The 15,670-nt window shown below is 43.1% G+C and overlaps 1 protein-coding gene across 2 annotated transcripts in view; it reads left to right on the top strand.

Moving 5' to 3' along the window:
* SEC13 (SEC13 homolog, nuclear pore and COPII component) overlaps positions 1 to 15,670 on the top strand; it is a 47,334-nt gene that overhangs the window by 25,093 nt on the left and 6,571 nt on the right. For both annotated transcript variants that reach the window (XM_081526076.1, XM_081526077.1), the window contains exons 6-8: positions 9,828 to 9,961; positions 10,321 to 10,444; positions 12,000 to 12,146. In XM_081526076.1, coding sequence (XP_081382202.1) covers positions 9,828 to 9,961; positions 10,321 to 10,444; positions 12,000 to 12,146 — 405 coding nt within the window. The remainder of the gene's footprint in view (positions 1 to 9,827; positions 9,962 to 10,320; positions 10,445 to 11,999; positions 12,147 to 15,670) is intronic.

Raw genomic sequence — 15,670 nt, 5'->3', positions numbered from 1 at the left:
CTTGTGTTTCTTCCAGCCCAGCGTTTCTCATGATGTACTCTGCATATAAGTTAAATAAGCAGAGTGACAATATACATCCTTGACGGACTCCTTTTCCTATTTGGAACCAGTCTGTTGTTCCATGTCCAGTTCTAACTGTTACTTCCTGACCTGCATACAGGTTTCTCAAGAGACAGGTCAGATGGTCTGATAGTCCCATCTCTTTCAGAATTTTCCACAGTTTATTGTGATCCACATAGTCAAAGGCTTTGGCATAGTCAATAAAGCAGAAATAGATGTTTTTCTGGAACTCTCTTGCTTTTTCGATGATCCAGCGGATATTGGCAATTTGATCTCTGGTTCCTCTGCCTTTTCTAAAACCAGCTTGAACATCTGGAAGTTCACGGTTCACATATTGCTGAAGCCTGGCTTGGAGAATTTTGAGCATTACTTTACTAGCATGTGAGATGAGTGCAATTGTGCGGTAGTTTGAGCATTCTTTGGCATTGCCTTTCTTTGGGATTAGTAGGTGTAGAGTTAGGTTATTTATTTGGCTTTTTTCTTGTTTCTTGAGGTGAGCCTATATTGCTGTGAATCTTCACCTTAGCACTGCTTTTACAGTGTCCCATAGGTTTTGGGTTGTTGTGTTTTCATTTTTGTTCGTTTCTATGCATATTTTGATTTCTTTTTTGATTTCTTCTGTGATTTGTTGGTTATTCAGCAGTGTGTTGTTCAGCCTCCATATGTTGGAGTTTTTAATTGTTTTTCTCCTGTAATTGACATCTAATCTTACTGCATTGTGGTCAGAAAAGATGTTTGGAATGATTTCAGTTTTTTTGAATTTACCAAGGCTAGATTTATGGCCCAGGATGTGATCTGTTCTGGAGACGGTTCCGTGTGCACTTGAGAAAAAGGTGAAATTCATTGTTCTGGGGTGAAATGTCCTATAGATATCAATTAGGAATAACTGGTCTATTGTATCATTTAAAGTTTGTGTATCCTTGTTAATTTTCTGTTTAGTTGATCTATCCATAGGTGTGAGTGGGGTATTAAAGTCTCCCACTATTATTGTGTAATTGTTAATTTCCCCTTTCATACTTGTTAGCAATTGTCTTACATATTGTGGTGCTCCTATGTCAGGTGCATATATATCTATAATTGTTACATCTTCTTCTTGTATTGATCCTTTGATCATTATGTAGTGTCCATCTTTGTCTCTTTTCACAGCCTTTGTTTTGAAGTCTATTTTATCTGATATGAGTATTGCTACTCCTGCTTTCTTTTGGTCTCTGCATGAAATATCTTTTTCCAGCCCTTCACTTTCAGTCTGTATGTGTGCCTTGTTTCAAGGTGGGTCTCTTGTAGACAACATATATATGGGTCTTGTTTTTGTATCCATTCAGCGAGTCTTTGTCTTTTGGTTGGGGCATTCAACCCATTTACATTTAAGGTAATTATTGATAAGTATGATCCTGTTGCCATTTACTTTGTTGTTTTGAGTTCGTGTTTATACACCCTTTCTATGTTTCCTGTCTAGAGAAAATCCTTTAGCATTTGTTGGAGAGCTGGTTTGGTGGTGCTGAATTCTCTCAGCTTTTGCTTGTCTGTAAAGCTTTTGATTTCTCCTTCATATTTGAATGAGATCTTTGCTGGGTACAGTAATCTGTAGATTATTTTGTTTCATCACTTTAAGTATGTCCTGCCATTCCCTTCTGGCTTGAAGAGTTTCTGTTGAAAGATCAGCTGTTATCCTTATGGGAATCCCCTTGTGTGTTATTTGTTGCTTTTCCCTGTTGCTTTTAATATTTGTTCTTTGTGTTTGATCTTTGTTAATTTGATTAATATGTGTCTTGGGGTGTTTCACCTTGGGTTTATCCTGTTTGGGACTCTCTGGGTTTCTTGGACTTGGGTGATTATTTCCTTCCCCATTTTAGGGAAGTTTTCAACTGTTATCTCCTCGAGTATTTTCTCATGGTCTTTCTTTTTGTCTTCTTCTTCTGGGACTCCTATGATTCAAATGTTGGTGCATTTAACATTGTCCCAGAGGTGTCTGAGGTTGTCCTCACTTCTTTTAATTCTTTGTTCCTCTCTGTTTCATTTGTTTCTATCATTCTATCTTCTACCTCACTTATCCTATCTTCTGCCTCTGTTATTCTACTGTTGGTTCCCTCCAGAGTGTTTTTGATCTCATTTATTGCATTATTCATTATATATTGACTCTTTTTTATTTCTTCTAAGTCCTTGTTAAACCTTTCTTGCATCTTCTCAATCCTTATCTCCAGGTTATTTATCTGTAACTCCAATTTGTTTTCAAGATTTTGGATCATTTTCACTATCATTATTCGGAATTCTTTATTAGGTAGATTCCCTATCTCTTCCTCTTTTGTTTAGTTTGGAGGGCATTTATCCTGTTCCTTTACCTGCTGGGTATTTCTCTGTCTTTTCATCTTGTTTACATTGCTGTGTTTGGAGTGGCCTTTCTGTATTCTGGCAGTTTGTGGTTCCTCTTTATTGTGGAGGTTCCTCGCTGTGGGTGGGGTTGGACGGGTTGCTTGTCAAGGTTTCCTGGTTGGGGAAGCTTGTGTTCTGGTGGGTGGAACTGGATTTCTTCTCTCTGGAGTGCAATGAAGTGTCCAGTAACGAGTTTTGAGATGTCAGTGGGTTTGGTGTGACTTTGGGCAGCCTGTATATTGAAGCTCAGGGCTATGTTCCTGTGTTGCTGGAGAATTGGCATGGTATGTCTTACTCTGGAGCTTGTTGGCCCTTGGGTGGTGCTTGGTTTCAGTGTAGGTATGGAGGCGTTTGATGAGCTCCTATCAATTAATGCTTCCTGGATTCAGGAGCTCTCTGGTGTTCTCAGGATTTGGACTTAAGCCTCCTGCCTCTGGTTTTCAGTCTTATTCTTACAGTAGCCTCAAGACTTCTCCATCTATACAGCACCGATGATAAAACATCTAGGTTAATGATGAAAAGTTTTTCCACAGTGAGGGACACCCGGAGAGGTACAGAGAGTTACATGGCGAAGAGAAGAGGGAGGAGGGAGATAGAGGTGACCAGGAGGAGAAGAGGGGAATCAAAATGGAGAGAGCAAGCTAGCCAGTAATCACTTCCCTATGTGTTCTCCATAGTCTGGATCCCTCAGAGATGTTCATGGACTTACACAGAGAAGAGAAGGAGGGAGGAAGAAGACAGAGGTGGCCAGGAGGAGAAAAGGGGGAATCAAAAGGGGAGAGACAGATCCAGCCGGTAATCAGTTCCCTAAGTGTTCTCCACAGGCCGGAACACGCAAAGAGATTCACAGAGTTGTGTCAAGAAGGAAAGGGGGAGGGGGGAGATAGAGGCGACCTGGTGGAGAAAAAGGAGAGTCGAAAGGGGGAGAGAGCAATCAAGCTAGTGATCTTGCTCCCAAGTAAAAATGGGTACTGAAGATTGGATTCTTAAAGATACAAAGTTGATAACAAATACCAAAAAGCAAAGATTAAAAATCTAGAGTAGAGGTTAAATTCTCAAAAATACAATATTTAAAAAAAAAAAAAGAAAAAACCAGAGTCACAAAAATTATAATATATATATATGTGAAATTTGCTTTAAAAATAGGATCTTTTTGGTTTTGGGTTTTTTTTTTTGTGCAAGGTAGTAGTAGTTTATAAAAATGAAAATTGAAGGAGTAATAGGGGACTTAAAAATAAAAAAATATTAAAAGTTTTAAAAATTTAAAAAATGATAATAGTAAAAATATATCTAGGACTTTCTCTGGAGCTGTTGCAGACAGTGTGGGGTCAGTTCATTTTCAGATAGTTCTTTGGTCCGGCTTGTACTTCTCAAGATCTATAGGCCCCTTCCTACGTAGTCAGTGCTAACTGCTGCTGCTGCGGCTAAGTCGCTTCAGTCGTGTCCAACTCTGTGCGACCCCATAGACGGCAGCCCACCAGGCTCCGCCGTCCCTGGGATTCTCCAGGCAAGAATACTGGAGTGGGTTGCCAGTTCCTTCTCCAGTGCTAACTACAGGGTTTTAATCTATTGTACCCGTCACTTCCAAAGCGGTTCCCTCTGTTTATTTTAGCTTCTTCTGTTTGCTGGTCTCTTCAGTGTCTAATTTCCACCCTGACACAAGGAGGGTGGTAGTGGTCACTTTTTTTAGTCTCACTTGTTCAGTCATGCTGTGGGGAGGGAGGAACACTGCAAACAAATATCACTGGCGTGTGCTTAGTTATTCAGCCACATTGGGTTTGCCCTGCTCATGGCGTGTGTGCTTTCCCAGTCTACACTGCTCAGGCTCTAGCTTGCTCTGCCAGGAACCATCTGAGGCAAGCCCCTGGGGTTGCCTGTACTTCCCAGGTCTAAGCTGTTCAGGTTCTCGGGTACTCCACAAAGGCGCAGACTTGGTTGAGCCTGCGTTTTGTGCCCTTCCCAGGTCCGAGCAGCTCAGGTGACCAGGTGCTTGGGAGTGTGGTCGGGGACTGTGACTTTTCCCTTCCCCCATCCCAGCCGCTTGGTTTTCTGGGTGTACAACGGGCACAGCTTCCCACGTGTGCCGTGTGTCTCTTCTGGGGAGCTGATCTCTGGCTGTGACCCTCCCAGCAGGTGTCGACCTTCTAGAATCCCAAGAAGTCATGGTTAGCAATGAGGTCTGCTTGCAGTTTGGTATAGGATGCCTCTCTGGGGCCGCAGTTGCACCCTTCGGGCTCTGGCTGCCCTCGCCTGCCCTTCTCTGGCGGCGGATGGGCCGGTCCGCAGCTGGCTAGCTCTGCTCAGTCCTTTGTTCTGTGAGCGGGCCTGGTGGTGTCTTAGGTTAAGGCTTTTTGGGCCATAGCTATCCCACAGTCTGGGTTGCTATCTCCAGCTAGTTCCCTCAGATTGCCCTCGAGGCATTCAGGCCCAGTCCTTACCCAAAGCAGTGCAGCCCACCCCTCCCTGTCCAGCCCCCACTTGCTACGGGGGGATGCGCGTGTCTGGGCTGCTGCTCCGCTGGGAGTTGCTGTTAGGTACTAATCTGTGGGGTTTAATTATTTATTTATTTTTCCTCCCAGTTATTTTGCCCTCTGAGATGCCAAGTCTCACCACAGACCCACCAGAGAGAGTGTTCCTGGTTTTTGAAAACTTCTCTCTTTTTAAAGACTCCCTTCCCAGGACAGATCTCCATCCCTACCTCTTTTGTCTCTCTTTTTATCTTTTATATTTTGTCCTACCTCCTTTCGAAGACAATGGGCTGCCTTTTTGGGTGCCTGATGTCCTCTGCCAGCATTCAGAAGTTGTTTTGTGGAATTTGCTCGGTATCCAAATGTTCTTTCGATGAATTTGTCGGGGAGAAAGTGGTCTCTGCATCCTATTCCTCTGCTATCTTAGGACCGCCTCCTATATCCTCTTTTTGGATTGACTTCCTTTGTCATTATCTAATGCCCTTCTTTGTCTTTTAGTTCAGCCTCTGTATTAAAGTCTGTTTTGTCTGATACAGATAGCACTACCCCAGCTCTTTTGGTTTCCATTTGCATGGGACATCTTTTTCCATCCCTTCTTTTTCAGTCTGTGTGTGTCCTTAAGTCTGGAATGAGTCTCTTATAGGTAGCAAACAGATGATCTTGTTTTTTTCTCCTGTCAGCCATCCTTCCATGTCTTTTAATTGGAGAATTTAGTCCATTTACATTGAAAGTAATTATCAATAGGTATGTACTTAATGCTGTGTTACTGTTTTTTTGTGGCTTTTATACTTCTTTAGTTCTCTTACTTTGTAGTTTGATGACCTTTATCCTTGAGCTTCCATGGTGACTCAGGCGGTAAAGAATCCACCCGCAATGCAGGAGACCCAGGTTTGATCCCTGGGTCAGGAAGATCCCCTGGAGAAGGGGATAGCTACCCACTCCAGTTTTCTTGCCTGGAGAATTCCATGAACAGAGGAGCCTGGCGGGCTACAGTCCATGGAGTCACAAAGAGTTGGACACAACTGAGTGATTAACACTGTCACTTTCATGTTCAGATTCCTTTATCATTATCAAATCTACTATATAGATTTTTGCTTTTTGTCATTACTGTGAAGTTTACATATAACAGCTCATATTAATAACAGTCTATTTTAAGTTGATAACTTAAATTTGTACCCATTCTAAAGCTCTATATTTTTACCTTCCCCCACCCACTTTTTGTTTGATGTCACATTTTACATCTTTTTATTTTTGTATCCTTTTAACTAATTACTGTAGTCACAGATTTTTATTACTTTTTTAACCTTCATAATAGCATCATAAGCAATTAATCCACTGCCTTTAACATATATTTATATTTTGAGCATCAAACATGGAAGATTTATACTTTTATATGTTTTCTTGTTACTAATTAGCACCCTTTTCAGCTTAAAAAAGTCCCTTTAACATTTCTTGTAAGGCTGGTTTAGTGGTGATGAAATCCTTTCACTTTTGCTTGTGTGGAAAACCGTCTTTTCTTTAATTCTGAACAGTAACTTTGCAAGGTAGAGTATTCTTGGTTGGAAGGGTTTTTTTTTTTCAGCACTTTGAGATTCATTTGATATCTTGATTGTAGTGATGGCTTTACAGGATATGCTGGTGTCAAAGTTAATCAGCTTGTGCAGTTTATCTCAAAGCTGTCTTTACAGAATGCAAATTGTTACCAGTTAGATCTCAAAGCTGTCTTTACAGAATGCAAATTGTTACCAGTATGCAAAAACTCAAGGACTATTGTTTCCATGAGCCCTTCCTGAGGTATCTACTAGAGAACAAGTTTTAGACAACAAAAATGGCTAGAAAGACATCCATGTAAATATACAGTTAGTTGTAAGGAACTTAAGACTGAATGAGTCCTGGTCATGTGCTCAGCTAAGATAGATAGAATATAACTATTAAAAAATGGTGTGTAGCACAAGCAGCTGTAGATTTAGACTTCTTAATGTTGGTACCATCCATACAAAAACAACCCCCCCCCAAAAAAAAAATATGGGAGAACGGAGTCATTAAGTTGCTGAGTCATGTCTGACTCTTTGCAACCCCATGGACTGATGAAAATACTACTAGTTATCATATTGATGATATTATTATTCTGAGACTATTCTGTGTGTGAAATGAAGTAAAATGAATAATCATCTATCAGTGAACATCCTTAGCACCAGAAGTACACTTGAAATAGTTTCTCACTGAAAGAATCCAGAGCTCTTCAGGAAATGGCTGATCCCAGGTTTTGAGGCAGGAAAGGTACAAACATCTTGTTATACCAGATAGAAAAGAAATCCATGACAGACATACTAAGGTTATGTCAAAGGAGCCACCTTGAACAGGCTCACAGTGCCAAGGACGAGCAGTTTGAGTGTAAAAAATTAGAATGATTGCAGTGAACTGAAACCCATCAAATACGCTTAAATTCATGCCTTCATCCTGATATTTATTTAATAAAAAAGAATCAGTCATCTTTGAAGAATAACAAGAAACTGGTTCAGAAGGGATTCAGTGTTTATCCTGCCTTTCCTACCTGATCTGTAGCCCCGTGGAGAAGCAAATATTAATGAATGAAATTGCCCCTGTGTAGAGTATTCCATGTAATAAATGACAAAGAAAGGAATAGAATGACAGTATCACCATTTTGTAATGCCCAGTGAATTAAAAGAGGCATAAATTATTGATGTGGTAATAACATATAAAGAGAGACAGTCTGAGATCGTATGCCTCCTACTGAAGGAATACACCATACTCTGTAGTCTTGACAAAAGGAACAAACCCGAATCTGATCAGTAAGATCGTAGGGAGAATCTATAAATGAGAGATGCAAGAAACATCAAAAAAATGTTTTTACTCACACTGGTCAGAATAAACATCATCAAAAAGTCTACAAAAAAATAAATGCTAGGGAGGATGTGGAGAAAAGGAAAGAAACATCCTACACTGTTGGTGGGAATGCAAATTGATGCAGCCAGTATGGAAAACGATGTGGAGACTCCTTTAAAAATAGAGCTACCATATGTGGGATACGTATATGGGATATATGTCCCATTCCTGGGCATATATCCAGAACAAGTGAAAACTCTAATCTGAAGAGATAGGGATACATGCACTTCATTGTTCATCGCAGCTCTACGTCAGCCAAGACATGGAAACAGCCTAATGCCCATCAAGAGAGGAATGGATAAAGATGATGTGGTGCATGCATATATATACATGTACAGTGGGATATTACTCAGCCATAAAAAGAACGAAATGATGCCATTTGCTGCAGCATGGATGGACCTAGAGATTGTTATAAAGTCAGAGAAAGACAAACATTATTTGATATTTCTTATATGTGGAATCTTAAAAATTGATGTAAAACACAGTCTCACAGACATAGAAAGCAAGCTTATGGGACTTCTCTGGCGGTCCATTGGTTAAGACTCTGTGCTCCCAGTGCAGGGGGCGTGGGTTTGATCCCTGGTTGGGGAACTAAGATCCCATATGTGGCACAGCGTTACCAAAAAAAGGAAAACAAACTTATGTTTACTAAAGGGAAAAGGGGGGAGGATAAATTAGGAATTTGTGATTAACATGTACACACTACTATATAAAAATAATAACAAGCAAGTACTATATAGCACAGGGAACTCTATTCAGTATCTTGTAATATTAATAACTTACAATGGACAAAAATCTGAAAAAACATATATATGTAACTATCCCTTGACTGTACACCTGAAACTAACACGTCTTGCAAATCAACTATATTTCAATCAAAAAGAGAATACTGCAATATATGTATTTTTTAGTGGCACAACTAAACTGGTGCCTCGGAATGTGCATTTGGGTGAGAGATGTGCTAAAATAAATGAGAATCACGTTTACTTACAGGGAAGAGGAGCTGCGATTCAAGCAGGACATAAACCACAGGGCTTCTGCGGTCAATGGTCGTTTTATTTTTTGACCTGGGAGTGATTACAGGAGTACTTCACAGTAATTCATGAATCCATGTATTTACTTTGTGTGGTTTTCTGAAATCTGTGCCCTCCCTTCGTATATTTGGAATATGTCCTGTTTTTTAAATTCCTGAGAGTCCCTGCTTCCTACTTTAAATGCATGTTACTGAAAAAGATACTCACTGTAAGGAATCCTTGCAGGCGAGTTCTGGGTGGCTAATCCTTAGTTCATTAAAAGAGCTGTCCTTTTAATGGATGTTCATTCATCCAACTGAGATGAATGAAACTGGAGCCCATTATACAGAGTGAAGTAAGCCAGAAAGAAAAACAACAATACAGTATACTAATGCATATATATGGAATTTGAAAGATGGTAACGATAACCCTATATGCGAGACAGAATAAGAGACACAGATGCATAGAACAATTTTATGGACTCTGAGGGAGAAGGTGAGGGTGGGACGTTCTGGGAGAATAGCATTGAAACATGTATATTATCATATGTGAAACAGAACACCATTCCATGTTCGATGCATGAGACAAGGGCTCAGGGCCGGGGCAATGGGATGACCCAGAGGGATGGGATGGGGAGGGAGGTGGGTGGGGGGTCCAGGAAGGGGAACACATGTAAACCCATGGCTGATTCATGTCAATGTATGGCAAAAACTATTACAATATTGTAAAGTAATTAGCCCCCAACTAAAATAAATAAATTTATAAAAAATAAAAAAATAAAAAATAAAATAAAAAGACACATTAATTTTGAGTTGTCAGCACAATAACCTAAATATGTCCACCAAACAATAAAGTCATTATCATAGAAAAAATAAAAAATAAAAGAGCTGTCCTGCATAATCCATTCCTGAGAACTGGAGAGGACATAAGCGCCAACCTTGGGTCTGCAGAAGCAGTGTCCTATTGCCGGGCCAAGGGGCAGAGTCAGCGTGAGTCCCTCTCCTCACAGATTGGCTGCAATGCTGTCAGCTGGGCCCCTGCTGTCATACCTGGAAGCCTCATAGACCAGCCATCCGGGCAGAAGCCCAACTACATCAAGAGGTTTGCGTCAGGCGGCTGTGACAACCTCATCAAACTGTGGAAGTAAGCGGGGTTGGTGACCTCAAGGGGAATCTTCTACCCTGTCTACTGTCTACCCTGTCTACCCTGACTCAGCCTCAGTTCACCAGAAACAGAATCACCTTTTCCCCTTCTGCCCATTGAATACTATCTTCAGTTTGTCAGAGGACATCTTTTATTTAAAAAAAGAAAGCCAGAAACTTGCCCTTTCTTCAGGCGCTTTGACGCTTCCTAAATGCTATCATTTGACTCAACAAATGCTATCAGAAAGATGGAGTAGCTTCTCCACCCCTGTGGAGCCTTTGGGGCAGGGGAGGAAGGGAGGTGAGGGAATGGCGCCTGGACTCTGCCTGCTGGATTCTCCCTCCCGTCTCTCTTGCTAGGGAGGAGGAGGACGGCCAATGGAAGGAAGAGCAGAAGTTGGAAGCCCACAGTGACTGGGTTCGAGATGTGGCCTGGGCCCCCTCCATCGGCCTGCCTACCAGCACCATCGCCAGCTGCTCTCAGGTCAGCTCAGACCCACGCAGGCGTCCTGCGTTAATCTCAGGAAGTCCCATCAGCCCTTACAGTCCCCTGGGGGAAGTCCTTGGAAGGGCAGGAGGCAGGAACCTGTGGACCACTGCAAATAAGAGAGCTTCTGGAGCCTGCTCATCTCTCAGTGAGGTCTTGACCAGAAGCCACAGTGGCTTTCTTCCACTGAGCCAAGAGCAAGACCAGACTTAGGATTAGTTCCCCTCCTGACCCTTTTAGGATAGGGATTGGAGCTACCCGGGCATCATTTTAAGAGTGTTCCCAAGCAAGGACCAGGATCAGTGGGAAATCCTAAGACCTTGGGCCCATCTGCCTGCTCACGCTTCCTAAACAGAAAACAAAAAGACCCAGGACAAGCCTTTAATTATATGCAGCCACCCAAGATGAGGCTTCCCTGATAGCCCAGCTGGTAAAGAATCCGCCTGCAATGCGGGAGACCTGGGTTTGATCCCTGGGTTGGGAATATCCCCTAGAGAAGGGAAAGGCTACCCACTCCAGTATTCTGGCCTAGAGAATTCCATGGACTATACATATAGTCCATGGGGTCACAAAAAGTTAAACACACCTGAGTGACTTTCACTTCACTCATCCAAGATGAGGGGGCTTCCCTGGTGCTCAGATGGTAAAGAAGCAGCCTGCAATACGAGAGACCCTGAGTTCGATCCCTGGGTCAGGAAGATGCCTTGGAGAAGGGCATCGCAACCCACTCCAGTCTTCTTGCCTGGAGAATCCCAAAGACAGAGGAGCCTGGGGGGCTACAGTCCATGGAGTCGCAGAGTCAGACACGACTGAAGTGACTAACACTTTCACCGAAGATGCAAGTTAAGCCAGGCCTTTTACATCATTTGAGCCTGTTCTTGTGGATGCATGTGTTCTAAGTTGCTTCAGTTGTGTCCTACTCTGGTGTGACCCTGTGGACTGCAATGTGCCAGGCTCCTCTGTCCATGGGATTATCCAGGCAAGAAGGCTGGAGTGGGTTTGCCGTGCCCTCCTCCAAGCCTGTTCTACTTGGTGCTAAATTTGAGAGGACCAAGTATAAGAGATTCAAATGACTTAAAAGATAATTTTGTTTTGATTTGTTTTGTGTGGGTGTGTGTATTTTTGTGTGCTTTTTTGGTCCCTTCTCATTCTCTGAGCTTGGCTTTTTAAACACCTATACCTGTTCTGTTGAGAAAGTACAGGGCTACTGGAAACCAAAACCAGGAGGTGACTTGGCACATGTGGGAAAGTCCGAGGGAAAATTTGAGAAGTAGCAATGCTGACAAAGTCCATACCTGAAACCAGTATGAGGAAAGGGACCTGGGAGGCTCCTCACCAACCTGAAGTGTGTTCCTGGGCTGAAGGGATACAGGCAAGGATGCTGGGCTGGAAATTGGTTGTCAAAGCTGTAAACACCCAGGAGGTCGTTAGCTGTGGTTTGCCCTGATTCCCTCACCCTATTCCTGCAGAGGTCCAGTACAGATCCAGATGGAGAAGATGTCACCAGGGGGGATTGTGCCCCCATATCCTGACCCTAACCTTCTTTTCCCAGGATGGTCGAGTGTTCATTTGGACCTGTGACGATGCCTCGGGCAATACGTGGTCTCCCAAACTGCTACACAAGTTCAACGATGTTGTATGGCATGTCAGCTGGTCCATCACAGCCAACATCCTGGCAGTCTCAGGTGGAGACAATAAGGTCAGTTCAGTTGCTCAGTCGTGTCCAACTCTTTGTGACCCCATGGTCCGCAGCACATCAGGCTTCCCTGTCCATCACCAACTCCCGGAGTGCGCTCAAACTCAATGTCCATTGAGTCAGTGATGCCATCCACCCATCTCATCCTCTGTCATCCCCTTCTCCTGCCTTCAATCTTTGCCAGCGTCAGGGTCTTTTCCAGTGAATCAGTTCTTCGCATCAGGTGGCCAAAGTATTGGAGTTTCAGTGTTAGTCCTTCCAGTGAATATTCAGGACTGATTTCCTTTAGGATTGACTGGTTTGATCTCTTTGCAGTCCAAGGACAGTAAGGTACAGGCACCCTATCTCTGTGACTTGGCACACATGGCCCTGTTTTTACTTTGCCCACTAGAGGGCGCACTGGAGTCTTCCATCTAACTGCAGGCTTGGGAGGAGCCTGAATGAAGACTTTTGAGCATGTCTATTATTGACATCATCGATTGTAACGACCTCTGCACCCAACCACGAGGGATGATATATCCCCCTTATACAGGCAGGAAAGAAGCTGACACAGGCGATCTGGCTTGCATAGAGGTCATGAGGCTGTCTGTTGGTGTAGCCAGTGATCAGCCCCAGGGTCAACCCAGAGCCACTGCCCAGGCGGATCATGGCCCTGATTTGACAACCTCATCTCCTTGTTAACGTCTAGTTATGTGTGAAATACATTTAACAGAATACACCACTTTAACCATTTTTAAGTGTACAGTTCAGTGGTGTTAAGTATATATGTGTTGCTGGGAGGGGAGCTTGGGGGAGAATGGATACAGGTTTATGTATGGCAGAGTCCCTTGCTGTTTACCTGAAGCTGTTGCAACATTGTTAATGGGCTCTACCTCAATATAAGCAAAAAAAGGTTTTTTTAAAAGAGAGTATGTCCATGTTGTGCAGTTGCCACTGTCATCAATGCGGGGATGCTTCATCCCAAACTGAAATTCGGTGGTATTCAAACCCACCACCTCTCCGCCAGCACCTAGCAACCCTCATTTTGCTCTTTGTCTCTATGAGTGGACTGTTCTAGGGACCTCCTAGAAGTAGAATTATAAAGGATTTGATTTTTTGTGAGTGGCTTGTTTCTCTTAGCATAGTGTCGTCGTTGTTGTTGTTAATTAAGGTATATAGCTGATATACAATGTTGTGTTAATTTTTGCTGTACAGCAGAGTCATTCAGTAATACATATTTCTTTCATGTTCCTTTCCATTATGGTTTATTACAAAATACTGAATGTAGTTCCCTCTGTTCTGTGATAGGATCTTGTTGTTAATCCATTCTCTGTATAATAGCTTCCATCTGCTAACCCTAAATTCCCAATCCATCCCTCATATAGACCTCATCCATCTTGGCAACCAGGAGTGTATTCTTCATCTCTGGGGTCTGCTGCATAGATGAGGCAGTAGTCGTGCACATGCCTTTTTCAGTTATACTTTTCTGTGTCTATTTGCCAAAGACTGAAATGGCCCAATAATATATCTGTCTTTATTTTGAGGAACCACATTCTATTCTCAGTAGAGGCTGTTACCACATTGCACTGCTATCAGCACCTTACAAGGGTTCCATTTTCTCTAAACACTCTTCCTGTATTTGTTATTTCTACACCTTGATTTAAATTTCTGATATTAGGTTGAACATCTTTAAAGTGACTTTTTTTCCCACACTGTGAGTAAAATGTATCTTTTGAAATTGCCCTGTTAAAAGTGGGCCCTGTTTTCACGGTTATTACATTACCTACCCAAAGTCATTAATTGATAGCAGGTATCATTTAGAACCGAACACCTCGTTGGAATATGCCCCTTCCTTAAGCACCAGATTTAAAGTTCTTGTTACAGAAAATGGCAACAAGGAAGCAACGTCTCTTCCTGACCACCTGTGGTTAACTGCAGCTTCCAGAAGCTTAGGAAATCCATATTCCTGGGCTGTCGAGGGGACAGTGTGCGCCAGCGCACGCACCGAAGGGCTTCCTTCTCCTTTCTTCCTCCTCACCCTTCAGCACCCAAAATGCCAACCCCTGCAGAACCCCAATACATAGGTGGCTGACCGATGTGGGTGGGGTTGAGTCTCTGGACAGACGCTAGAGATGGGAAGCCCCCCACCAAGAGCTGTGGAGACCCGGGACTTTACAGACCTCTTCCCGCCCAGAGAACGCACCTCTTTTGGGTGCACTCGGTGCGCTTAACGCTCTGCACGTCCCACTGACATCTGGGGACTGTGGTGCCTTCAGAGGGACCAGGCACTCAGATCCAAGAGGGCAGCCTTGCGGGTCCCTCCCTCCCAGCTCCCGCGGACCCTCGCCGCCCCAGCCTTGTTTCCCAGCCAGCTTGGGCTCCAGGGATGGACACTACCCCAGGTTTCAGAGGCCTCATCGCAACACAGTAATAATACTCTCTCAGGTTCCTCTTTTTTCCTCTTTATTTTATCTGGATGTTTTGTTGATTTACAGTGTCATGTCAGTTTCAGAATGCTGGGTTCTGATCACCTATACATATGCACATACCTCTTCTTGAATTCTTTACCTGGATAGCTTAGGACACAGTGTTCACTGGAGTTCTCTCTGCACTGCAGTAGATTCTTGTTGATTATCTCTTTTAGTAATGGGAGTTTGTATATGTGAATCCCAACCTTCTCATTTATCCGCCCACTGTACCCTGCACTAACACTTCCTTTTTTTTCTTTCTTCTTCACTGAGACACTCGTTCAAGTTCACCTATAACAGTGTTTAGATTCCACCTATTATTGAAATCATAAAATATTTGTGTGTCTGTGTCTGGATTAGATCATTGGTGGGATCATCTCTGCATTTATCCACATTGTTGCAATTGGCATTATTCGTTTGTTCCTAGATGAGTAGTTATTCCAGTGTATATCTGTACCACGTTTATTCTTTACTAGTTCATCTGTCATCGGTATTTGTCATTTTTCTGTTTGTAAATAATGGTGCAGTGAATCCTTTCACGTTTGGTGTCTACAGGCCCTGTGACAGCAGGTCTTTTTCTGAGTTGACTGTAGTAGATCTCTCTCTGAATTCTTGACCAACCTCCATCGTGCTCTGCCGAGTAGGTCTACCAATTACGTTTCCCCCGACAGAGCAGGCAGGTTCCCTTCATTCCAGGTGCTCTCTGGGATTGTCTCACACTGTGTAAGGATTGTCCTTATGTAGGGTGTAACAGGATTCCAGGTTGGTGTTCCAGGTGACTTCTTTCTACTAATTGGGAATGCAGACCATGTCTTTCTGTGCTAAGGTTGACAGCAGTGGAGGAAATCTTTCTCTGCAGCCCACTTCTGGAAGATGGGTTGTTTGGAACTCTTTGTCCATGAGATGCTGGGGCGGTATCTCTCGAGGGCAACTGTCTTTGACAGCTCCAAGGGCCTGGTGAATTGGTACTGCCCTGAAACCACGGTTTTAATGATTATTTTGGGAAATGGCCACAAGGTGGCAGCGTTTCTTTGCCTGGTTGTAGTTAATGTAGCCTCCAGAACCCTAGGGGACGACACG

Source organism: Giraffa tippelskirchi, chromosome 9, assembly GCF_054371585.1.
Source record: "Giraffa tippelskirchi isolate mGirTip1 chromosome 9, T2T-mGirTip1v1.2.pri, whole genome shotgun sequence".
Classification (NCBI taxonomy): Eukaryota; Metazoa; Chordata; class Mammalia; order Artiodactyla; family Giraffidae; genus Giraffa; species Giraffa tippelskirchi.
This window is presented reverse-complemented; position numbering and strand designations above follow the sequence as displayed.